This window comes from Rhinolophus ferrumequinum, chromosome 2 (genome assembly GCF_004115265.2).
Source record: "Rhinolophus ferrumequinum isolate MPI-CBG mRhiFer1 chromosome 2, mRhiFer1_v1.p, whole genome shotgun sequence".
Lineage (NCBI taxonomy): Eukaryota > Metazoa > Chordata > Mammalia > Chiroptera > Rhinolophidae > Rhinolophus > Rhinolophus ferrumequinum.
In genome coordinates this window covers 85206388-85233996 of record NC_046285.1, presented here as the reverse complement: position 1 = coordinate 85233996, position 27609 = coordinate 85206388, and the positions used below count along the sequence as shown (strand labels likewise).

The following is a 27609-nucleotide window of genomic DNA, read 5'->3' as shown; positions in this document are numbered from 1 at the left end:
ACCGGAAGTATCCACTAATAATATTTTTACGAGGCCATTTTAGAAAGTCTCACGTTGATATTACCAATGACGTCGGTTTATTAGCTTGTGGTTAATTAAGAAAAACAATATTGAAATAAAAAAAAGAAAAAGCAGACTAGAAGAGTAGAAAGCAGCTCTCCCCACCCCCCTCCCAGCCCTCCCTCCTTGGAAAGCTCCAGTTCTCTTGGAGTAGCAGGTTCCTGCTTGTGCCAGGAATCCGGTCTCGGTGTAGCGAGTCGCACTGCAACGCCAGGGCGTTCCCAGCCGGGGACTGCTGGCTGCTAGGAACCTGCACACACCTAGCGTGGTCCTCGAGGGCCCTAGAGACTTCTGCCTCGGAGGGGTCGGCTCTAGTCTTGTAGGCAGAAGGCTCTGAGCGGTCAGAACGGTTTCCTGTGTGTCAGCAACTTCACTTTGCAGAGATAGCTGGCGGAAGAGCGAAGGAGCGCTGGCTGGCCAATCGCTCCCCAGCAGCCAGCTTGGACCGGGCGCGCCCCTCGTCCTCGCAGCCCACTCCGGTAGCAGCGGCAGGGCTGCAGCTGAGCGCGCAGGGCCACGGGGGAGACCAAGTCCCCAATAGACGCCTCGGGCTGGGGACCAACGCTCCGGAGAGCGCCCGCGGGTAGCCGGGCGGGCTCGGTGGAGGCACGCCCCTCGCCTCCCTCGGAGCCCAAACTCCGCCCACCCTCGCGGGGAGCCGGGCTCTCCAGCCTGACGCCTGCACTCGGGACCGTGCGGGACCTGGAAAAGGGTCCCGGAGCAGTACTGACGGCGAAGGTGACTCCCAACCCAGAAGCGCACGAGTTTGCGGCCACGCGCTCCAATGGCTCCCAGAGGCTGAGCGCAGGGGGCGCGGAGGAAACGGCGCGGGCTCCAGAAACAAACTGCTTGCTTGCAAGGTAGGGAAAAGAAAGATGCCCAAACGAAGTTGATCTTTGGGGGAAGGAGGCTGGGGAGCACCCTCCCCACGACGAAGCCCAGCATAGCCAGTTTGGCTGGACCTCCCTGAGTCCCCGGCTCAGACCCGCGCGGCCCCTCGGGAAAACGCAGTTGGAAAGTTGTCGGCGGCGTTGTCCTGCGCGCCCTGTTGTGTAACCTCGGCGCTGCCAGCCCGACCGGGAAGTTGCTGGCCCGTCCGCCAGCCCGGTTCGGTCCCGGCCCCGGGCGGATTTCATGGCCCGCGGCGAACGTGGGGCGGGAGCCGGCGTGGGCGAGCCCCCGCGCGCCCCCTCCCTCGGGGATCCCCTGCGCCCGCTCCCTTCCGCTCGCCGGCTTTTCCGATGCTCGCGGCGCCCCTCGCCGCCACCGCCCTCACACCGCCGCTTGCCCCTCGGAGCCACCGCCTAAGTCCGGGAGGAGAGAATGACCGAGGTGCTGTGGTCTGCTGTCCCCAACGGGACGGACGCTGCCTTTCTGGCCAGCCCGGGATCTCCCTGGGGGAACAGCACGGTCGCCTCCACCGCCGCCGTAGTCGCCTCGTTCAAATGCTCGCTGACCAAGACGGGCTTCCAGTTCTACTACCTGCCGGTCGTCTACATCTTGGTGTTCATCATTGGCTTCCTGGGCAACAGCGTGGCCATCTGGATGTTCGTCTTCCACATGAAGCCGTGGAGCGGCATCTCCGTGTACATGTTCAACTTGGCCGTGGCCGACTTCTTGTACGTGCTGACTCTGCCCGCGCTCATCTTCTATTACTTCAATAAGACAGACTGGATCTTTGGGGATGCCATGTGCAAGCTGCAGAGGTTCATCTTTCACGTGAACCTCTATGGCAGCATCTTGTTCCTAACCTGCATCAGCGCGCACCGCTACAGCGGCGTCGTGTACCCGCTCAAATCCCTGGGCAGGCTCAAGAAGAAGAATGCCATCTACATCAGCGTGCTGGTATGGCTCATCGTGGTGGTGGGGATCTCCCCCATCTTCTTCTATTCAGGCACGGGGGTCCGGAAAAATAACACCACCACCTGCTATGACACCACCTCGGACGAGTACCTGCGAAGTTATTTCATCTACAGCATGTGCACGACCGTGACCATGTTCTGTATCCCCTTGGTGCTGATTCTGGGCTGTTATGGATTAATTGTGAAGGCTTTGATTTACAAAGACCTGGACAACTCGCCTCTGAGGAGGAAATCAATTTCCCTGGTGATTATTGTACTGACTGTTTTTGCTGTGTCTTACATCCCTTTCCATGTAATGAAAACAATGAATTTGAGGGCCCGGCTGGATTTTCAGACCCCAGAAATGTGTGCTTTCAATGATAGGGTTTATGCCACTTACCAGGTGACAAGAGGTCTAGCAAGTCTCAACAGTTGTGTGGACCCCATTCTCTATTTCTTGGCTGGAGATACATTCAGAAGGAGGCTCTCTCGAGCAACCAGAAAAGCTTCCAGAAGAAGTGAGGCAAATTTGCAATCCAAGAGTGAAGACATGACCCTCAATATTTTATCCGAGTTCAAGCAGAATGGAGATACAAGCTTGTGAAGACACAAGAATCCCCAAACACCCACTTTTGTAACATGGTAGGATGCTTAATAGAGCCAAGTGCTTGTTTTTTCCCCTTTAAGTTTCTAAAAGTTTAGAGAAAAAGCAAACCAAGAAATTAGTGAGTTTAAAAAACAAACAAAAAATAACTGGAAATGCCTACACCCTCACGTAGCTTGTTTGGGTTTGGGTTTGCTTTCAAGGCCTCCCTGCCTTCTTTCTAACCCGAAGTATGTATAATGAAATACTACTATCCCAGTTAAATATTTACTTTCTCTTCTGCCTTTAAAATTTACAAGCTTCTCTGTTTAAAGTGCACTTGAGTACTGGAGCTGTTTTGATGGTAATAATTTCTTCAAGAAAACTGACCACCTGAAACTTGAGTTTGCAATTCATCTAGTCTTTAATGTTTTTAATGATACATGATAGGAACAAATTGAAACACCACATTCTCAAAGTTAGCAGTAAGATGTAGCAAAATACTAAACTCAGTTCATTTCAGGATGAACAGATCTCAGCTGGGTGTCAGTTTTGGTCCTATAACCATAGGTGGTAGCTAACTGAGTTTCTTGGATACTTGAATAGAAAAGTAAAGCCAATGAATTTAAAAGCCTATAAAGTGATCATTTTCCAGTTTTTTCTAGAAAACTGTTCAGTATATGTCGGGTCCTAAATGTTTGGTGGTGGAAGCCTGCATATATCATTTTGTAGGTAAATGCATTCAAAATAATCAAAGTGTATGTACTTTCCTTGTAAACACCACGATCTCTGTTAGACTTCCTGTGATAAAGAGGATTTACTTGCATCACTGCTGTGCAACGCCTTAGGAGTTTGTTTGTGTTCCAGTACACATGCTCACTCGCATCTGTAAAAACAATTTTAAAAATCACAGATAAGTTACAGACCAAAGTTGAATAACTGAGCAAGTTGAGGGCTGTAGGGCAGGAGGGTGTTATCAGAGGGAGAGGTGGTGACAGTCATTCACAATGCATAGCCTCGAAGCACATTCTCAAATGTATGAGGCAAGTAGGGAGAAGACATCTTTACAATAAGGACGTTAGTTTAAATTAAAATCATGGTGAAATGTTGAGAAACATTAAATTAAATGCAATATGAAAAGAAGGCAGAATTTGTTTAGGTTGTGTTTATAGAATGAGAAGCTATAATCCTTTACTAGATCTTATATCCTCGTAGTTAAAGGGAAAACAAACGAAAAAAAAAACCACCTTGAAATATATGAGAAAGAGAAATAAGGAGAAGTAAATTTAAGTACCTAAGGTACTATAGCAATGAAAAGTAAGTTGCAGAAACTGTTAATAGTTTAAGAGAATACCACTGGTCAGTGTTTTATATTTTTTTCTGTCAGGGCAGTAATAAGAAATCTGTAAAATGCTTCAATAATTTTAATAATTATTTTCAATGAATATTGAATTGCTGCATTTCTGGCCCTTAAAATCTTTGAATTCTATATAATGTAGAATAATGAGGTGAGGTAACAATTTATAACTCCAAACACATAGATCCCCTGTCAACGAAGTGTTTAATTGTGAAAACTAGCCCAATAAAACCAACATTAGTGTATGCAACTGATGGTGGAGTAACTTGTTTGAAAACTCTTTAGAAGTTAAATAATTTGGGGCCATGTCTAAAAGTTAAAACCTTAGCGCCCCGTGGGACCTAGTGACAGGTTCAGTCAGAGGTTGATTTCAGTTCGTGCAATGCCTGGGTGGATTGCAGATTCATGAGAATCTCCTTAGAGTTGCTTCAGTTTATCCAGTCTCAGGCCACTAAGACTAATGAAGAAAAGCTGTGTTTAGCTTCCTAAAGTTATTCTTTTTTACATGTTCAGTGTTAACACACAGAATTATAGAAGAAACCTTGTGGATGAGATGTCCTACCTATACCTCCTCATTTTGAGGAAACCTAAGGTTAGTTAGGTTCTTACTGGGTTAGGGTCCTACAGCATTTTCTGTTGTGGACTCCTCAAAGAAAATGTCTAAAATATGTCATTACTGTTTTGTTCCTGTCAAATGACAGTGAGACAGGATTAATATCACTCAATTGACCAAAATGGGAATTTCAAAGCCTGTACCATCCTTGAACTCAAAGGCTAATGGTACACATTTGTGTAGTATGGCCTCATCATTTACTTTAGTTTTCTTCCATTTAGGTGGCAGGATGACCACCCTGGTTTAAAGTATGTGTTAAATACATTGTTTCAGCTTCCAGAGAACTTTCTTATGGAGTGCAGATCTAATGAAAGATAGACAGTGACTAGAAATGCCCTTTTACTTCTTGGCATGTGATGTTTTTTTTGTGTGTGTTTTTTTCCCCACAGTGATTCTTCTTTAGCTTTATACATCACATAGTAGACAATGATGACATGTAAATGCATGTCAAATAGTAACAAGAATGATCTCACCAACTCCTTCCAGGCAAAAAGAGGTCTCTGGGAAGAGTCTGTACTAATAGTGAAAACATACAGAGGATCAAGATGAAGCAGTGATGTATTGGCTTAAAATCTGATTTGTGACATATGATATGAATACATATTTTAATAGTAAAGGCAGAAATCTGTTTGCATTTTGATGAAAGAACTGCTAAAATTATAGAACTTGTCAGTTAACTGAATTTCACAATACAAAACTATTTTACTGCCAAGTTCAAGGTGTTTTATGGCACACAAAAGACATCTTTGACTCTTTGAACATCAACGTGTTTGCACTGAAATGATAAGAGAATAACCCAAGAAGAGATATAGCACGAGTGTAGCGTTCAGAGTTAAAACCATGACATTACCACTCAGCCAGCTATGGAACTTTTGACCATCTCAACACCATTATTAGTGGATCAGAAAGGTTGGACGGCATCTGTCTGTTGGGGCTCTGGGGGAATGTGGAAACATTTAAACTCGACAGCCAGAGGTGTATAAAATCTGCTACCTGGACTCTTCAATTCCAGTCCTTGGCTAAAAGTTCTTACAAAGTTCACCAGTTGTGATGTGGACCTACGACCTGTAAGTTTTCTCAATCTGCTTGTGTAGTACACTAAACTGCATTTGGATACAAGAGATACCAGTGCTTGTAGCAGCTGGAATTGGACTAGTGACAATAAAGATGTGTAACTAGTTAGAGATCTATTGAAGCTTTAACTTTGCTGGTCAAATTGTAGCTATCATAATAGTATTTATTAATGAAGCTTACAGTTCTTCAGTTGTACAGGTTGAAAGACTTTCTTGAAAGACCCAACACACTGATGTAAATTATATTTATTACAATGTATAATATTAATGTCACACTGGTGTATTTTGCATAATATATGGTACATAGATAAAGTGAGCTATTGTATATTATGATGCTTTTCAAATATCAGTATCGTGAAATGTGTAAGTCTTTACAGATTTTTTTTTTATCTAAAGTATGAAAATCTCTTTTGTGATACAAATGATTAATTTTCTCTAGAAATGTTTTTGCATGTTTACCTTTTTGTTTAGGGTTCTTTCTATACAGACACAGTTTGGTGTCAAACTATCGTAAGATCAGTGGTAAATAGAAAGCATCTTAGCCAGACTGGATCTGTATTGTATACATTTTTATATAATATTATAGAAAAGTTTATATTGTCCTTTCATGGCATTTAGAACTGTGCCCCCAAATATAATCAGAGCTTCTATTTCCAAATGCAAAATGCTTGTCCTAAATTCACAGTAGATCTCTTAGGTTTTAGAAGTCTGGTGGGATGGGCATTATTGATACAACATTAGAATTTGAGGAAAAACTTTAGGGAGATGGGGAAAGAGGCAGCTGGTGTAATCAGTTACTGTGCTCAGAATCTGCTTAAATGTTTGTTGCTGTGTTTCTTCTTAAGGTGAAATAGTAAAACCTTAAGTTATTAGAGATGGAGTTTCTAAGTAACACACTACCAGCAAGTTTAACACTGCTATTAATTCTAGTCTGTTTTATTTGTTCAGTGGATAACTTTAATTCCAAGTTTTATAGTGATAACTATATTATATTTGGCTGCTGAATTCTGTTACAATTTTTATTCTGTTGTACATTGTATTATACACATCATTATAAATTAATATGAAGGGGAATATATGTGACATATAAAAATGTGTGAATTTGAATTCTGGTATGTTTTAGTGCTTTTGCAAAAATGTTTATTTTTATATTATCTGTGATTTTAATATAGATAACTGAACTAGGTTTCTTTGTGATTAATAGTGCCATTGAATAAGCGATATGGAAACAGTGTTACTTGACATTTTGAGCTTTCTCAGGTTTATCTAAATCAATGGTAGCTTAACAAATTGCAGACTAATTGTGCACAGTTGTGTTTTTAATAAAAGGAATGTAGAGTTCCTATACATTTGCATGCAGAAGTGTACAATATTGTGTGTGTGTGTGTGTGTGTGTGTGTGTCTAAGGCATGACAGCCAACTTTGCATCTGCTATTGATAATAACACCAGAGCCTTGATATAATCAAGGCCAAGAGAATTGTACCTACCACAAACAATTAAAACGGAAAAAGTCTCAATAAAATTATGAAATGTGGTCTGATGCTTCTATCTTATTACAGTGTTAATACTCACAGGTTTCCCCAATTTTGACACGTACTATTCTACCACCTGGCAAATGCTGTGGAATGTACAGAATTCATGTCATGTCTTAAGGTGTAGCCTGAATTGTTAAGAGCAAAGAGTTAAAGAACGAATCCTGGTGCAAAATAATTGATAATATTATTGTTATTTGATATTATTAATAGGTATGTGACCTACTTCTGTGAAGAAAATATGAAATGCAACCTTAGTACGTATTTCCCGTACCAGTGTTTTATGTTTAAAATCTTAGCTGTAATCTTTTCTCTAATTTGTAATCCATGCCGGTAATCATACTAACAATCCTTTGTGGTTTCTGTTTATCTGTTAGCCTCCATTGCCTGTTTCTCTCCAGTTTATTAGAAAGTACATATCTGGTTCCATGCAGTGAAAAAGTGTATAATGGAATGAAAGCACGCTTAAAGCATTACTGTTTTTTCCTCAGTGTTAGAAGTGCACAGTGGTTTTGGGTTTACTGTTTGTCGGCTGAGACAGGTGCCCTGTCACAGAATCCTGTGGGCAGAAAAGTGCAAATCTCTTGCAGCACTTAAAATATGTCTCACTCCGTTTTAACTCCTTAACTTGTTGTATTGCCCAGACTTCACTGCTTGGGAATCATCACTTATTAATACTGGCTTTGGTAGAGTTTTATGGGTGTGTGTGTATGTATGTGTGTGTTTGTGTATGTTTATTTAGTGTATACATAGAAGTTATACAGATAATTATCTTTCTGATTTAAGAAGAATTTACCATAAAGCTTTGAGAAACTTTTTTATTTTCAAATCATTTTGGGATTAGAGCCAGAGAAACTTCTCTCTCCACAAGTAAATGTACTGCAATTAAATTCTCTTTTACTTTAGTGGGCTGGAAAGTTTATACTCTCTTTTCAGGAGGTTTAGAATTTTGCCCCCAAATCTGATCAGAGTTTCCATTTCCGAATGCAAAAAGCTTGTCCTAAATTCAAAGTAGATGTATTATGGTTTAGGAGTCTGATGGGATGGGGCATTAAAGACAAAACAGATGTCACTAGAAATCCATGTTGATTTAACCCTCCAAGGTTATATTGCTTTAGGGTAGACCCTGGGGACTGACATTTCCAGGTTCCATGGTTGCTGGGACCTGTGGTGTGGCTGGACTGAGTCCCCTGGGCTGAGCCTCTGACAGTGCCGCAGCACCTTGGAAACACGTGGATAAAGGGTCAGGGGGACGAAAGGCACCTGGGGGCAGTTAGTACTGCACAGAGGGAAAAAAAAACATGCTGCCTTTTCTGATTACCTGATGAGGAGAAATCACCTGCGTGGAGGTAGAAAATCCTTGATGATAGATTTAAACAACAAAAGGCCTTGGAGATGATCCAATCCCACCACCGCGGCGTGCTTGTGCGAGCCAGGTATTCACACACAAGTGGAGCTAGCAACAGACTCAGGGCTCTCGTTCCTGTGAAAGTGTTTCTCCCACATCCCAGGGCTCTTCACACTGTGGTTCTTGACGCATTCGTGGGTCAGGAAATCAGTACAGTGGGTTATGATCAGCACTTACTAATGAAACAAATAGAACAGATCAGAGTCCATAACTCAGTGAGTAAGTGTGGTGATTTTAATTTCAGACACACACACACACACACACACACACACTCACATATACAACACAATACATATATTTATTTACTTGTAACTTGGATCACAGGGGACTTTGGATTTCTTACTGAGGTCCTGGTCAAAAACATTCCAAAACCACTACTCATAAAAGGTGTCATAGAGTTATAGGAACTGGAGAGGAGAAACTGTTTCCTAAAACTATTTTTAAATAAATACAAACACACTCAGTTGTTAATTTTGTTACATGTCCTCTCTCTCTTTTTTTAAATATTTTTTTCTTCTGAAAACTACATTCAGAATTCACAGAGTCATTTTAAAGCAATATTTAGCCTACATCTAAGGATGGCTATTTGCAGTTAAAGATAGTATAAGTGAAACTCAGATTTATGTAAACTTTTACAGCATAACTCTTCATACTATTCTCTCTACTATGGGCAGTTAACAGCAAAACAGCAAATGTCCACCATATTTAAGAGCATCAGCTTTTTAGTCCAAACACTTTACAGTTGAACCCATCTCTGCCACTTACTACTTGTGTACCTTGGCCAATGATATAAGCCCTCTTGGCTGTGTATTCCTCAACTATAAAATGGGCATGATAATTTTCAGCACATAGGATTTGGGGAGAATTAAATGAAATAAAATACGAAAAACACCTACCACATAAAAACACAACAAATGATGGATATATCATTCTTGAGGCCGCTGAGGATTTTGCCACTTCATGTGCTGCTTTGTTGTTGTTTCTCTTTCTAGTATTAATATTTCTCTGGTCTTTCATGTCATAGAAGCTTTGGGGTCTCCTAGAAATTCACATTGTGGGGTTTGGAGCGGGTCTCCTAGAAATTCTTGTGGGATTGAATGCATTTAACATTGTTCTTTTGGACACTCCATTAAATACCGAACGTCAGATAATAAGCAAATATTCAACTTTTTGATGCTTTTCATTGTGATAATCCCTGTGTGGGACATATAAGGCGAAGTGCGTACGGCTAAAAATGCATCAACAAGAAGAGTCTGCTGTCCTCCTTAGCTGGACCTCACCTCTCAGGCTCATGGTCTATTTTCAATCACCACAGTCCAGAGTCTGGTCTTCAGTGTTACAGATCCAGAAACTTGATCTCTCCACAGTTCACCTAGAGTTCACCAATACAGGGGCACTGACTCACACCCAGCAGACTGACGAGAGATCCACTTACCAATTAAAATGCCACCGTGTGCGTATACAACAACTACATTCCAGTCTCAATAACGGACATCTGCCTTTTCGTTCAATCTAATTATGGATCAGAAAGTCGCCTGCAGGTTTTAAAATAAAGACAAAGAGAGGAGGTACTCTTAAAAAGCGTTTCCAGTAAGGCAGAGGAGCTGAAAGAATTGCCTATCCCTGGAGATACTGGTCATGATAATCAGCATCTATCCCGTACATCAAAAAATTCTGCCTGCCTGGGACAGCTTAGCAACTCAGAGTCTGGAATGCTCACATTTGCTTATTTTCAATCAGTCCCACCATCATTACTTCTTTGCTTACAAATTACATTGTAGTAATGTCTCCCAATGCTGGGTGTGGCAGGAGGGTGATGGTAGAGAAGGCTGCAATGCTTGCTGAGTTGGAGATACTTAAAAGACATCCAGTTAGAAAGGGTACAGTGTGGCACTATAAATGCCCTTCCAGAGTTCAGGACAGAGTTATAACAAGAGACAGAGGTTTGGGAATTGTTCACGTACAAATGATAGCTGGGGGCAGGGGGTGAACCACAGGCAACACCAGCATTGGGGTGGACAAAGAACACTGAGCAGGAAGAACGGGAGTCATGCAATTCTGGACCGCCTCCTGAGGAAGCCAGTCTCCGAAGGGAGTTTTATGGAAGGCGTAAATCTGTCACTCGTTTCAGAAACGAACATAAAGGGTCTTTTGGATTTAGAAATGAGAAAGTATTGGTGTTTCATTGAGATCGCTTTTACACCATAAAATTGGTAATGATTACTGATTACGGAAGAAGTGTTTTATTGATGATATTGAGGAAAATAGACTAGTAGTTTGAGGAGAAAATAGAGATTAGAGAGAGCAAAAAGTTTAAGAGATATTTTGATAATGTCAGAGGAAACAAGGTCCATGGGGGAAATTGGAGTAGATGAATGACATCAACAGGACAAAGGAGAAGGGATAGTCTAGGGAAGGAGTCGCCGTGGTTATTGAAGCTAAGCAGCAGGAGGGCCATCAAAGTAGAAGAAAGCCATAATTGTGAGTCTAAGACATTACACAGGTCACTGAGTAACCAGAAGACTGTAAGAGTTGTGGAGGAAACTGATTTGAGGTTGGTGGATGAGAGCTCTGGGTAATGGGACAGCTAGCAAGAATTAGTTGGCATGACTCTCGAGAGCGATTTACGTGGCAGGAGGGGAATAATGTCAAAAGCCGTGGAGAGCTGAGAAAATGGGTAGCCCAATAGAAGAAATTGCCTCTGCTAGGAAAAAAGAGTGAGCAGAATATTTTACTGGTGTATTGTTAGCAGCGTTTGGTAAAAGAAGGTTGAGGGTACAGAAGTTTCATTTGGAAAGAGTTGTATCTCCAGAATACATAGCTAAAAGGGTAAGAAGCATGGTCAAGAAAGGGTAGAATATTCTGGAGGAAGAAGGGAAGGTATTCCAAGCTTGCTTTTTATATGGGGGTGAGGTGTGAAAACAAATGAGCAAAGATAGCAGATTGGAAAGACGGTGGACTTGGGTAGAGGAAAGGGAGAAAACAGATTCACTGTGGCTCAGTGGGTGATAAAAATTAAGGTTAACTAGGCGGAATAAAACCACACTTCGGAAAAATCAGCGAAGAGGTTTGCATTCACGCAGTTGGCAATAGAAAGTCATGAAAAGTTTGAAGTAGGGAAAATAACATTTGGAGAATATGGCAAGGGGGACAAAGAGAACTGCTAAGGAATTGTTGCGCTCAACAAGATATTCAGAGAAGGGTGGTGGTGGGAAACTTAGGAGGCAGGCCATGAAATATTTTGTAGGAAGGAAGGATCAGTTGAGGAGTCTGACGATGGAGAGGAGGAAAAAAATGTCAGAGATGACTGAGGTTACATCTGGAAAATTCAGAACAAGAGTCGTGAATCTGACAGAAATTGGATGTTGGAAAGGGAAGCAGGAGAGTACAAAAAAGAGAAAAAGGTGTAAGACTCAAAGGCTCCTGTGTAAGAAGTATCACTCCATTTGTTTTACTGTACTTCAACTTAGTTTTTATAAGCCTCTCTTCTGCTGATGACACAGAAATTTAATTTCACTTTGTTCAGTTCCCCTGCCCTTTGTCCTTGAAGTTGTGACTTAAATTTATAAAGGAGTGAAGTTGAAAGAAGGGTTTGTCATTTCTCAAACACGCAGACACAGGGGACTTAGGAGGCAGCCTGTGTCTGCGACATGCACTGCTTAGTCACCCCTTGTTTTCATTCCCAAGAGCCCTTCATTTCTGGTTCTCTGAGCAGATACTCTGCCCTTCTTGGGATAACTGCATCTTATTACTGGGGAATGGGGCGGCATGGGGCATCTAGTGAGGTCTCCCAGCCATTCCCTTAGATATACCACAAAGCAACCTATTTGTATTCAAAGTTCTTTCATCCTTCCAGAAAATTTTAAAAAGAAAGAATCTTGGAATATCAAAAAAGAAGGACACAGTAAATCAAAATATGGGTAAAGAGAATAGATTTTCTTTTTCTGAGTTTTCTAAAGTATGATGCTTGAAGCAAAAATTGTAATACTGTTTCATTTGGTTTAAAATGTATGTAGAGAAAATATTTAAGATGATCATTTTATAAATGGGGGAGAGTAAAGAGACATAAAGGGAGGTAAGGTTTCTGTTCTTCACTTGAACTACTAAAATGATGACAACAGTAAATGGGAAAAGTTATGTCCATATAATCTAATAGCTAGAGCTATAACTGAAAAAGTTATACAAAGAGCTACACTCAAAAAAACATAGGCAACACAAAGTGGAATTCTAAAAAAATTCAAGAAACCCCCAGAAAGGCAAGAAAAATCAGAAAAACAAGCAAACAAAAACAGAGACAATACACAGAAAAAAACGAAAAAGAGATAAACTTAAACATTAAATATAAATGGGTCCAAATATACCAAGTAAAATTCACAGATTGGCAGACTGGATTTAAAAACATGATCGAACTTTATTCCGTCTGTAAGAAACACTGCAAATACAGAAGATGGACGAGCTATTAGGTTGGTGCAAAAGTAATTGCAGTTTAAAAGGTTAAAAATAATTGCAAAAACCGCAATTACTTTTGCACAAACCTAACAAAAGAAAAAGAAAACAAAACAATGGAAAAGAAGGAAATAATAAAGATAAAAACAAATTAAAGAATTTAAAACAAAATCAATAGAAAAAGTTAATGAAACAAAGAGGTCTTTGAAAAGATCAATAAAAGTGACAAACTTCTTTGTCAGCAAGACTACAAAAAATACCAATTATCAATATGATAAATAAAATGCAATACAACTAAAGACCTGCAGACATAAAACATAAATAAATAAAATAGTATTGGAATACCACAAACAAAAATTGATATCTTAGATGAAATCCTTCCAAAAATACAAATTTTTCACAACTCACTCAGTATGAAATAGATAATTTGAATAGCCCTATAACTATTCATGAAAGAATCTATAACTTAAAATCCCCCCAAAAGGAAATCTTCAAGCCTAGTAGGTTTCACTGGAATACAACCAAATGTTTAAAGAGAAATTCACAACAATCCCATACAGTGTCTTCAGAAAATAGAAGAGGGAGCAGTTACCAGTTTATTATATGAAACTAGTATTACCCTGATACCAATACCAAATAGTACAAAAAAAGGAAAAATAAACTATACACCGATATCTCTGATGTGAAAAATCTTTAACAAAATATTAGCAAATAGAATACAAGAATGTATGAAAAGAATGATCATGACCACGTGGGACTTGGGATATAAGGCTGATTTAATGTTTAAAAATCCATCTATATAATTATTATATGAACAGATGAAAACAGAAAAATCACATGATCATATCATTGATGAAGAAACAGTATTTGACAAAATACAACATTTATTCATGATAAAAATTCTCAGAAAAATAAAAACAGGAATTTTATCAGCCTGATAAAGAGCATCTATAAAAAATACAAAAAAAAAAAGAAAAAAAGAAAAAACTACAGATAACATTATACTTAATGGTGAAAGACTGAATGCTTTTCCCCTAAGATTGGGAACAAGGCAAAGATGTCTGCTCTTACCACTCTTATTCAACATAGTGCTGGCAATTCTAGTCAGTATAAGACTAGAAAAGCAAATAAAAGACGTAGACATTGGAAAGGAAGTAACAAAAGGTAAATTGAATGGATTAGAGAACTCTGAAATAGAGCCACAAAAAAATGCCCAACTGATTTTTGACAAAGGTACAAAAAAATTAAATGGAGGAAAGACAGTATTTTTAACAAATGGTGCTAAAGCAACTGAACATCATCCATGGCTGAAAAAAAGGAAGGAAGGAAGGAAGGAAGGAAGGAAGGAAGGAAGGAAGGAGGGAGGGAGGGAGGGAGGGAGGGAGGGAGGGAGGGAGGGAGGGAGGGAGGGAGGGAGGAAGGAAGGAAAAGAGGAAAAAAGGAGAAAGGGAGAAAGGAAGGGAAGGAGGAAAGAAGGAAGGGAGGAAAGGAAGATGGGAAGAAGAGAGTAAGTAAGGAAAGTAGGAAGGGAGGACGATCACCCTAAACCTCATACCTTATAGAAAAGTTAAATCAAAATGGAGCATGAGCTTAAATGTGACACATTCAACTATGAAACTTTAGAAAAAAATCACAGGAGGAAATCTTCAAGATCTAGGACTAGGAAAAGAATTCTAGGCAACACCAAAAGCATGATCCATTAAGGAAAAATTAATAAATTGGATTTCACCAATCTTAAAATATTTGCTGTGTAAAAGACCCTGTTAAGAGGATTAAAAGACACACTGGGGAGAAAATATTTGCAAACTTCATATCTGACAAAGATCTAATATCTAGAATATATTTTTTAAAAACCCAACAGTAAAAACACAAATAATCCAAACAGAAACTGGGCAAAAAGCATAAGGATAAACAGATGACAAATAAGCACAACAAAAGATGTTTAATATCACTAACCATTAGAGAAGTGCAAATTAAAACCACAATGAGATCACTACACACTTATCAAAATGGCTAAAATTTAAAAATGTGACAACACCAAATACTAGTGAGGATGTGGTGAAACTGGAACACTCATATTAATGGTGGAAATGTAAAATGGTACAGGCTGTCTAGAAAACAGTTTGGCTATATCTTTTTAAAAAACTAAACATACAACTGCCGTATGATCCAGAAATTGTCCTCTGGACATTTATTCCAGAGAAATGAAAACCTATACTCACACCAAAACCTGTACAAAAATATTACATAAGCTTTATTCATAATAGACTAACATTGGAAACAACCCAGATATCTTTCATTGGGTAATTGGTTAAACAAATTGTATTACAACTAGCTTATGGAATACTACTGAGCAATAGAAAGGAACAAACTATTAATGTAGCCAATGACCTGAATGAATCTCCAGAGAGATTATGCTGAGTGAAAAAAATATGCATCTCAAGGATACTGCTATATTATTCCATTTACATAAGATTCTTGGGATGAGAAAATTTTAGAAAAAGAGAGCAGATTAGCCATTGCCAGGGATTAAGGAAAGGGTGTGAGAGGGTGGGAAGTAGATGTAACTGTACAATGGTAACGTGAGGGATTCTTGTGGTGATGGAGATGTTCTGTATTTTGACTGTAGTTTTGTAGCTCTACTTTAGTTACTTGTAGCTCTACTACAGTCTTGCAAGATGTTACTCTTAGGGGAAGCTGGGTAAAAGGTACATGGGATCTCTCTGTATTACTTCTTAATACTGCATGTGAATCTATAATTATCTCAAAATGAAAAGTTAGATGAAAAAATAATGAGAGAGGGAGAGAGAACTGAAGTAGCCAAAGCTGGAAATAATTCAAATGTCCGTCAACAGATGAATGACAAAATGTGTTAGATCCTTACAAAGGAATGCCATCTAGCAACAAAAAAGGAACACTCTATTAATATACACACCATAAATGAATTTCAAAAATGCTACTAAGAAAAAGAAGCCAGACACAACAATACATTCTACATTATTTGTATGAGATTCTGGGACAGATAAAACTACCATATAGTGACAGAGGAGAGATTAGTAATTGCCCAGGGCCAGACTGTGTGGGGATGAAAACTTGACTGAAAAGCTGCATAAGGGAATTCTTGGGGTGATGGATGTGTTTCATATCACGACTGAGGTGATATAGGTATCTATATTTGTCAGTACTCATTAAACTATACACAGAAGTGCATTTTATTGTGTTTGTATTGTATGCATATTATTCCTCAATATAATTCATTTTAAAAAGGAAGATAGAGTGCAATTGAGAAATCAGAGTTGAAAATGTTTTTGTGATTGTTGTTTTTTGTTTGTTTGTTTTGATCAGAAACTTTAGCAAGCAAGGAAAAGATATACCGGGAATCCCTTTGACACAGAGTGGCAAGACTCAGAGTAGGAAAGGCTTTCAAAAGACACAAAAGATTGGTTAGTAATGAGAAAGTCATGAGAAACATATGAGAAGGAAGGAGTCCCTAAGGAGATTTGTGCAAATGAGAAGATGGAGGTAAGATCTTGTAAATACCCAAATCTCAAGGGCTGGTGGAGAGAGGCCCATCTTTTCCTAACAGCTTGGCCTATTTACCTTGGAGTGGATGGTAGACTGAGAGGCTGAGGGTGAAACAGTTGCCCGTGGTGAGGAAGAGGAAGATGTAAGGAGGACAGGGCAAGCAGGAGATCCAGCGAGGTTGATGTTCACAAATTCAGGCAAATTACTTGTGAGGTGGCTAGGTTTTAACTCATGAGGGCAGGCAGCCAGGGGCAGAGCTGGGATGGCCAAGTCGAGCATTCAACCAGGCTGATAGGTCAAGAGGAAGGCAGAGAGAGAGAGCTAGCCAGTAGTGTGGCTAAGGCCCAGACCAAGGCATCACACTAGAGGAGAAGTCTGGCTCATGAGACACAAGCTTCACTAAATCAGGAGAGAACTAGGGAAGAACAGGAAAAGGCGGGTTCTAACAGCATCCAAGGTGTCATATTCTGTCACAAAGCTCAGTCATGACACTGATTCAGATTCAGTGCTGAGACTGAATCTGGTTCCTTTGGAGAGTCAAACGTCAACCTCTCCCCAGCTTTACCAGTTGATTTGTGAGCCAACATCTATTAGTTCATAACTGAGTCTCCAGACCCTAGAATGTCATTATAGGACAGGACTCTGTTCATCAAACACCTGAAATGTGCAAGGAAAGGCCAGACATTGCATGTGCAATGAAAGTCTCTTCTCCAACTTTCCCTGGTCTCCCTCGGCCAGGCCAAAAGGAAGGGGAGTAATTGGGTGACAGTGCAGACATTCAAATATAGAGAAACCCAGTCACCAGATGTGCAGTACAAGATGGAAACTGTCTAATAAATGAGGTGGGTATAAAGGAAATCACAGCATAAAGTCAGGGCAAGTCGTGTTATATGAATGCTTACAAATTAGGGGCCACTATTCCATAATGTTTAAGAGTGAGACTCAACTGGGTTCAAATCCCAGCATAGACAATTATCAATCATGAGAAATTGGGCAAGATACTCACCCTTTCTGAGCCTCACTTTTTTCTTCGAACAAAATAGGATGGATAATATTTATCATATTGGGCTCTTGTGAGGTAAAGGAGATCATCTGTATGAAACTCTTGGTGCAACTGCCTGGAACTTAGTAAGTGTTCCGTGAAGGGTGAATGCTGGAGTGTGAGGCTGGGAACCGAAGAAGTAGCATTGGCCAGAGGCTGCCTGAAGATATCCATGGAATCAGCTATAGAGAGGGTAACGTGAGAGGCTCGGCGTCAAACTAAAAGGACTCAGCTGAGGAAACCAGGACAGGATACCCAGAGAAGCAACGAAGAGAGAAATATGTGTCTAAGAAACTCAGATGGAAGTAGTGAGCAGCAGGGGTAAATGATTAAAGAGACAGAATGTGGAGAGAAGATAAGAGTGGTAGACAAGCAATAAGGAGGTGATGAGAGTGGAGGGGAAGCCAGAGGGCAGAGGGTCGAGAAGGAAGTGTTAGAACACTGCGTTCTCAGGGACAGATCAAGAGAAGCAGTTGTTCTGAAAGTTTGAATAGCAAAATGTATTGATTCTGAAATGTGATGTTGTTGAATGTCTTTATTTATGTTGTTGTTTTTGTCTAAGTCTCGAACTCTAAAAGAACAAGCAGACCCCAGTTGCCAGGATGTATTTCTCCTGCTGCTTCCAAATCCGATTCTGGCAAGCGCAGCCATTTCCCATGGTATTCGGTTAGCATTCATACAGTACTCATTAGGGCTTGAAATCTTTTCAGCCTTGTCAAGTTCCATTATATGGCACAACAAATCTTGTACATTGTAGTGTTTCTTTTCACGTCCACTTGGTTTCAAAATCAACTGCTGAAAATACTATCAATCTTTCTGCGTTCTTATATTGATGTCTTTCTCATAATAAGAAAATTATCACATCCCTAGGTGTTTAGCAATCATAAAATAAAACCTCCTGTACATTTCAAAATAATAATAATAATAATAATAATAATAATAATAATTAAAATACCAATAGTGGGTTTTTTCAAGTGTTTCAACTAATCTATTATTTTCTATATATTTACATCCCATCAGAAATATCTAGACATCACTTTTGATCTGCCAGAAGAACAAATAAATAAAAATAATAAAAATATGTAATACCACAAATATTTAGAAGTTTCAAGATTGCTCTTTTCGACGAAAATAAATAATTTGAGGTAAAATTAGTTGATCCTAATTAGATGCAAGGGATAGTATTATGAAACTGCCTAATTACACCACTTGAATAATGTGAATTTCCCACAATGCATTTAGCTCCATATTACTACTATTATATCTACCAATATTACATAAAATTTATTCTGCTTTGCCATGGAAATTACCCTCAAGGAACTTTCCCTTTTCAACTGTTTTTTAGGAATGTTTGACAATGATTCTTATAATATTACTTTGCCACTCACCAGCAACAGAACATTTTCCTCGGTACAAATTATATTAAACTGAAACAACTTCAGTTTCCAAATCTATACCCAATAAGAAAAGCTTAAATTATGTTTTAAATTTTTTTTGCAATTATATTTGATGTCATTTAGAAAACTCTATCAAATTCTTGGCTCAGTAATGTGTCTCAGGGATCTCTTTGACTTTTTGGGGAAATAAAATCTATTTTATTAAAAATTAAAAATCATACTTGATTTCTATTTGCCTAAAAGTCTGTATATTTTTACAAGTGATATCTAAAGTTTTCTTTGAATTTTCAGTATGATTTTCTTTTAAAACATTACAAAAAGATGAGATATTAAACTACATTTTAAAGTGAGGGAATTTTTGTTTTTTATAGCCAAAATGGGGAATATTTCTAATTCAACAGAATATATTGAGTGCATGACAGTTGAGACGTGATAGTTGAGTGTATGATAGTTGAGTTGGCACCCAGAGCTTGAGTGGGCGTCATAATGAATGACCAGAAAAGATATTTAGGAGGCACAATCAGTAAGATTCATTGAATGTAAAAGAGATGAGGGAGACGGAGCAGTGTACACCTCTTACGACTTCCACATTTCTAGCTTGAGCAATGAATGGGACGAATGGTGGAGCCATTCTCCAGGCCTGGGAAAAAGGATGGAGAATTAACAACTTCCTTTATTGATTAATTGTGTCCAAAAATGGAGTTCTAATAAATATAATTTTGTGTTTTGTAGCCTATTCATTTGCTTCTATTTAAAAGTGTCTTGTTATAAATAGAGCGAGGTTTAACTATTCTGAAGAAATACTGGTTAGAGGGCAATTGCAATTGTCATATTATTGCTAAATAGGGTTGCTAGGATCATTTGGCTCAGAATTGGGCGGGATATACAATTTTATCAAATAAAGAACATTTTTATGCATTCAACAGATTTTGAGTGCTTACTGTATTTCAGGCACTGTTGTAAGAGCTGGGGATATAATAAAGGAAAAAGGTGCAATCCTTGCTCTCATTGAGTTTATAATCTGCTGTGAAAATATAAATGATGACTAGACAGCAATGAAGATAAATTCATCTCTGACAATTACGAGTGCTATGAAGTACATAAAACAGTAAGGAAAGAGCGACAATGGTGGGGAGGAAGGATATGACATTATGCCTCCTTGAACGGTGGGCATTTGAGTTGAGCCTCGCATTGTGAGGAGTCAGCTGTGAGGAGACAGAGAAGAGCTTTTAGTCAATGGACTCCAGACCTTCTATATATGTGTAGCAACGTGGTTAGAAGTTTGAGGGGACTTTTTGGAAGTGACATTTGCATAGAAAACAAATTGTTTACTTACAGTACATATTTATTTGAGATGGAACGAGCTGATACAAAAAGCAGGCGGTTGGGGGTGGTGGGTTAGCTCAGTTGGTTAGTGCATGGCTCTAATAACACCACGGTTGTGTTGATCCCCACATGGGCCACTGTGAGCTGCCCACTCCTTTGAAAAAAAAAAAAAGCAGGTGACTGAATGCACTCCCTTCACACCCACCAAGCCGCCCTTTGGGCAACCAGTTAGAAGCAGAGAGCAAATGTCAAGGCACAACTGCAAAAGCTAGCGTGGCTCTCCCTGGGGCAGGCAGAAGGCCAGCAGGGCTGGAGCACGTGAAGAAATAGAGGCATGAGTAAGAAGAGACGAGCTGGGGGAGGCAGGCACATCATGCCTGGCTTGGCAGACCACAGCAAGAGGATTAGAGGGTCTTAAGCTGGGAAGTGATGAGGAGGGAGCCTGATTTCTGTTTTATATATTAAATCAAGTCATCATTTGGTGTAATTATTGTTTTAGTAATCACTGATAGAAAAACAGTACGTTTATTAAAAAAAGGCAACATATTTGTTGTTATGCTTTCAGTGTTTGTATGTAAAATACCTTTTCTGGCTGCATCTAAGTTAGAGATGCCATATTACTGTTTATCATTAGCACCTTCAAAATGTGTGTCAAGAGCTTGTCTTCAGGAGGAGAAATATAGCATTATCTCAAAATGGCTTTTGCTGCCGGTGAATGTTATACTTTAACTCAGGGGTGTCCAAACTTTTTCAACGTTTTTTACCAAGGGCCATATGTGGTAAAATACACAAACAGCCGGGCCTCTCACTCGAGGTGAAGTACGTATTGCCTCACCTGGTTTATTTAAGTAAACTAAATATATTTTTGGAATTTGCTGCAGGCCAATTAAAAATGGATTGCAGGCCGCAGTTGGCCCGCGGGCCGCAGTTTGGACACCCCTGCTTTAACTCATGTCCTAAAGAGATGTTTTGGTTGTAATGTATGTAATAATAACAATATTCTTAAGATTTGTTGAATTTCTTATTAAAGAAAACTGTATTTCTAAGGCAAGTTGGAATAACAGACAAACTATAATCCATGAAGCTACATATTTGTCTCAAGACATTGGTAATGTTCTTCCATCAATGATACCAAATATCTGATGATATTGAAGCATTATCTTTGGGGTAGGGTAGGAATAGTGTATTAGATTTTAAAATTGTTCCTTAACTTTATCAAGTAAGGGGAAATCTCTTATCTGCTCTAGCAATTTCTCATCAGTATGTGCAACTAAATGGATGAATTGACTCAGAATGTCATAATGGTTTTCTTACATGAAATTGGGGATATCTACAATTTTTTTTAATATGTTACAGAATCTATAACAAGCGACAACCTGATCAATGAAAGCAAGAGATCTTTTTCTCTCTTGAAAAATCCAAACCCAAAAGCTTTTAGGATGAGAAAATGCTTTTAAAGTATGGTTAATACCAGGTACTTGAGATAATTGATTGGTTGATTAGACCATTCATTCATTCATTCATTCATTTTATAAGCCATTATATACCTACTGCTATTTTGGATGATACCTCTAAAACCACAACAAAATAGTCATTAAATGTATTGTTTTTATAATCAAACTGTTTATAGCCTAGTTAATGAAACAAAGCAGAAACCTATAAAATATTTACGAGCAGGAGAATTAACATGAGACAGCAGTAGAAGAACTATCACAGGGCAGTACAGGGTTTTGAATGCTATATACCGAAGCACTACGAATCACTCAGGGTAGTAAGAGCCCTGAAAAATCTGAGTTCACTCAGTTTGGCTCCCTCTTGTCTGGACATTTAGTCAAAGTGTGCAGACAGGTTTCTTCAACAGTTTACACCTCACTGAGGTCAGATGAATGTTAAAGTTTACATTTGAACAACAGAAAATGTGTAAGTCTCGAGTCAGTTTTACCATAACAGTTCTACAACCTTAAAAGGGAAAGTTTTTTCCCCCGTAATCAAAAGATCTTTCATGTATTCCATGCTTTGTTATTTTCTTTACTGAACAGACACTTTAAATTGCATACTTGTAAAGCTTCTGAAAAAAATCTTTTCAGAAATCCATCATTAGTCTTCTCTCCTTCAAATGATTAGATACTCCCTCTGTGTTCTTTGCTGTACACTCAGGAGGCACCACAGACAAGCATTAAGAAGATTTATTTAAAAGAATTTTCAAAACAATTTCTGACCAGTATGCCCAAATAGAGGTATGAATTGCCTAAGTGTGACTTGATGGTTTCCTTATGTGAAACTGAGAAAATGTAAGAGAGAAAAAATAAAATTAAGTTGCAGAAATTTAAAGCTACATAGTTTATTGTAAAATTGTCATTTTGGCTCTTTTTTCCTCTCCTTCTTCCCCTTCCTTGCCCCTTCCTTTCCTGAACAATTTAGTCCTAAAGCCATTATGTGGAGCAGAGTGAGGTAGGAATCTGTGCTAGCCTGGAGGAGAAACAACAGGCCAAATCAGAGCGCAAGAGCCCCAGTGGGTTGAAAGGGCACCTGGGTAGGAGGGCAGTCGGACATGGGGTATCAAAGCCTAAGCAGAATGAGGGTCCATGGGGTGGTTGTCCCTGCATGGCCCAAACAGAAAATATAGACAGCAAAATAAATAATGGTAAGCATGAATGATAATCCACTTAATAATCATGAGTCCTTTCAGATACAAATAAATAAATGAATAAATTTAAAGTTTGATAAGGAATGGGACAGTAACATAGTTTCAAAGTACCAGCGACAAAACGCTTATTGATTACAAAAGGGAAAACTAACTTTATAGTGGAGAACTTTCACAGACTCAACCATAACTTAACGATCAAAATGAGCTTCCTTGGTAGTGGAACTAATCAAACTTGTGTGTCCTCTGCTGAGATACAACAATACAGCAATACTTCTCTGTTATTCCTGCCAAAGATGCACAACCTGAATCTAATCATGAAGAAACAAACATCAGACAAATCCAAATTGAGAACATTGTACAAAATAGCTGGCCTTTAAACTTCAGGTGTCAAGGTCATGATAGTCAAAGAAAGATTGAGATTGTTCCAGGGAAAGGAGACTAAAGAGACTAAATACATCTTGTGATTCTAAGCTGGATCCTTTTGTTATAAAGGTCATTATTCAAACAATTGGTGAAATTTAAATGGGATCTGAGGATTGAATGTTAGTGATGCATTTGTGGTAATTTCTTGATTCCAGTGATCGTAGTTGTGTAGGAAAACATCTGTAAGAAATGCACACTATAGTATTCTGGGTGATGGGGTATCAGGTGGCAACTTGCTCTCAAATGGTTCGGGGCAATAATAAGTTTTTGTACTATTCCAACTTTTCTGTAAATTTGTGATTGTTTTAAAAATTGTGATTTTGAATTTGCTCTTATAATCAATGGTATTCCTTCAGTATGAATCATACAAATTGTTGCTGTAAATATCATTTTGTTTAATTAGATAATCCAAGCAGCATTGTAAAGCATTTTATCTGATCACCTGGCAAACAATGACAGTACAAACTGTCACTGGGGTTTCATTAGTATTCAATGGTCATGCAACACATTCTTTCTCCATTAAGTGAAAAAAAGGCAAAGGTCTTGGTGATCAAGTGCTTTGTTAAATACAAAAGAAGGATGATTTCTTTTGGTATTATATTTTCATTATTGAAGTTGAAAGAATGTAACTTTTTTTTTGAAATAACAGCAGAATAATAGATGCAGTCTCATGGTGAAAAAACAGTCACTTTTATTCATTAAAGATATCAGAGGCAGACAAGATATTGTTATCACAACATTAGCTAATTTACCTGCTCAATCCAATTTTATAAATTAATTGTATAATTTCTTTTATACCCTCAAACTTATTCTTGATTTTGCTCTTTAAAAATGCATAACCATTTATCTAAATTGAAACCTGTGATGAAAATACCTATTCAAAGAGATTGAAACAGAAATTTTAACCCCAAGTCAGAAGGAATAATAACAACTAACATTTATTAAGTGATCATACACGAGAGAATCTTTTCCTATAGAGAGATCGATGGATCGATAGTTAGAGATACATGTAAATGTACATGTGTATGTACGTTTACAATAATATAGTGCTCACATAACTGTGTTAGATACTATTATTAGACTTATACTACAAATAAGTTAACCAACGTATAAGAGGTTACATAAAGCCATACAAGTTGTTAAGTGAAAAGCGTAAGTTGTCATGTGGAAAACGTTTCTCACCGTCCATGCTCATAAATCTCTTTGTGCACCAGCCTTCTGAGGTGGGTATGGCTGTCTTTAGAATTGCACAGGGCTCAGAGCAATTGCATCCCTCCCACCCCTGTATCCTCCTACTCCCAAATATTAGTGTTCCTAAGAAATCTGGGTAAAAGCCATATCTAAAGAAACTCAAAGTGGAAGAAAAGTAATACAAGGACAGCAAGCCTCATATTGGTAGGGACATGAAATACTTCATTTGAGGGTTGGGGGATTTATCGGTTTATTGTGTTCCTCTGAACTTTAAGTCTTTTTGACACCAGTGCACAAACATCACTTTTTTCAATTAAGAGCCTCCCTGATTCACTGACCTAAAACAACAGAAGCCCCAAAGGCAGGTACCAAAAATAATCCTTGCCTCCCCCTCCCACCCAAGTTACCATAGTCATCCGCATTTACATTGACTGGGGAAAGAGGCAACAATTAAAAAAAACACTGGTTATCCTTGCAATTTCAAATCCAATCTGTCTTAGGAACAAGACTTACGATAAAAATACTAATAGAATTCCATGTTATGGCCCATATTTAGAAATTCGCATATCAATAACAGCTGGTTTATTTTTTTTAAATGAACTTTTTTGGGTTATTATTTTTATTTTAGATATAAAATTGGCTTTGAGAAAATTAGTCTGGGCATTGAGTAAAGCTCAGGCTAATTTTATTTTATTAATCTAATCAGCAAATATGACTAAATAGACTAAATGTGTCCCCCACCCCCAAATTCATAGCTTGAAGCCTGAACCACCAATGTGACTGTATTTGGGGATGGGGCTTTCTGGAAGTAGAATAAATGAATTCATAAGGGTGTGGTGCTAACTGGATAAGATTGTTGGCCTGATAAGAGGAAGAGAGCAAGAGAGTGAGTGAGATCTGCCTCTATTTACATGAACACATAGAGGAAAGGCTCTGTGAACCCACAGTGAGAAGGTGGCCATCTGCAAACCAGCAAGACAGCTCTATTCAGAACCCAAGCATTCTGCCACCCTGATCTTGAATTTCCATCCTTCAGAACTGTGAGAAAATTAATTTCTGTTGTTTAAGCCATCTATCTATAGCATTTTGTTATGGCATCCTGAGTTAACAAAGATGTTTCCAAACTTAGAGGTCAATTCTATGCAATTATATTTAATGCTTAGTTTCAACATGTCAATATAAGAAACATCCAAACCTGTAGAGAATTTATTTTTTTGTTATTATTATTATTATTATTATTATTTTTAATTAAAGTTTATTGGGGTGACAGTTGTTAGTAAAGTTACATAGGTTTCAGGTGTACAATTCTGTAATACATCATCTATATATCACATTGTGTGTTCACCACCCAGAGTCAGTTCTCTTTCCATCACCATATATTTGATCCCCTTTACCCTCATCTCCCCCCCACCCCTTACCTTCTGGTAACCACTAAACTATTGTCTGTGTCTATGAGTTTTGTTTCTTCATTTGTTTGTCTTGTTCCTTTGTTGTTTTCAGTTTTATATCCCACATATCAGTGAAATCATATGGTTCTTGACTTTTTCTGACTTATTTCACTTAGCATAAAAATCTCCAGATCCATCCATGTTGTAGAGAATTTTTATAAAAGTTTATTTGAGCCAAACAGAGGATACACCTGGAAGCAAGATCTCAACATACTGAGATAAATGCTTCTGAGAATAGCACTTTGCAGTTTCTTTTATGCATGTGAGATTAAGGGAGGAACATAAGGAAGACAGCATAAAGGTGGGAGGAAGCAACCCTGGGAATATTACAGGAGAGTTCACAAGCTTATGTGCTCTCTGGGGGGTGGTACAGCTTATTGCAAAGGTGTCTTAACCTAATTGCACAGAAACAATAGACAGGGCTTGCTTAAGGCAAAGACAAGTCTTTTGCTAAGGAAGTCATATGCCTGGAGCATGACTACCAACCATGACCTGTCCAGTTAAGAATTTATGATAAGATCGCTCTGTGAGGTTATTTTCCATAGAACCCCTTTTTTTTCATTCACAAAAAGCTACTACAATCATTACTTCTCTTACAGAATCTTCTTATTCTTTATTGTTGCATAAGAAAAAATTTTCATTTCTTTCTCTTTTAAAGAATTGCACAAATTGCTATTAGAATCATGTGGTGCACAATATTTTCATAGTGCCACAGTTCAGGAGTTATGCAGTATTTCAGAAGGATGATTTTAAAGCTTACAAAACAAGTTATAGTTATGTCTGATCTGGTAAGTGGATCAACAAGATGCTAATGAGGTTAGAGAGGGCATGTGACCAGTCCAGTCTCAACTGAAGAGAGGGTTGGCTAAGTTCCCTTTCAACACAGAACATCCTAGACTCTGATTCTCAGACATTGTGCAGAGTTTGGGAAGAGAGGCATCTCTTTCAGATGAAGGTAGTTTGCCAACTTAGTATTCCTCAAGTATAATTACACAAAAACTCAAGAGACTCCAAAATTAAGCAATTAAGACAAGGTCTGTGTGCTAACAGCATAGACTTAGTGTAGGGGTAGGAGTTAGGGCGATATGGTCTGGAGACAGATGTCTGAGTTAGAATCAGCTTAGAATTCCACTTCTTGTTATTAACCTGAGACAGCCTCTCTGAGCGTTAAGTTTCCTAAACTGCAAAATAAGGATGATCTGTAATCACTTGATCTGTAAACCTTCCTTCTCCTTGCCTCCGCCAATTTAGGGTGGTAACACCATATCACTTACAAACCCTGAGTAAGGGTGCTTTATGATCCCTTGTTACTTGCCTTGTCTTTTTTATTAAATATTATTCAATAATTTTTTTCCATCTGCTGTGGGTTCTAATCGATGCAGATGCCTTTTGTTTACTATTATGTTTATCTAATTGGTAATATTCTTAGGGGTCACTTCTACTTTTCCTCTTTCTACATTACATATTTTAAATCACAATGTGCCTACTTAGAATCATAAAATAAATTAACTGGAAATTATCGTAAAGCCAGAGAGTTTAACCTCTGCTCCAATACAGAAATTCTTTCTCAGATTTTTTAAAAAACATATAGTCATATAATTTATTAGTACCACTCAAGAATAGGGCTGGATACTGACTAACGGTCAATTCTAAGGCTAAATGCCAGGAACACAGACAAGACCTTAAAATGGGAATA

The 27609-nt window shown here is 38.6% G+C and overlaps 1 protein-coding gene across 1 annotated transcript; it reads left to right on the top strand.

Moving 5' to 3' along the window:
• Positions 1 to 1113: 1113 nt before the first annotated feature.
• Positions 1114 to 7063, top strand: P2RY1 (purinergic receptor P2Y1). The gene is made up of 2 exons (XM_033135295.1): positions 1114 to 2543; positions 4844 to 7063. The coding sequence occupies exon 1, from the start codon at positions 1384 to 1386 to the stop codon at positions 2503 to 2505; it is 1122 nt and encodes a 373-aa protein (XP_032991186.1). The 5' UTR covers positions 1114 to 1383; the 3' UTR covers positions 2506 to 2543; positions 4844 to 7063.
• Positions 7064 to 27609: the final 20546 nt, after the last annotated feature.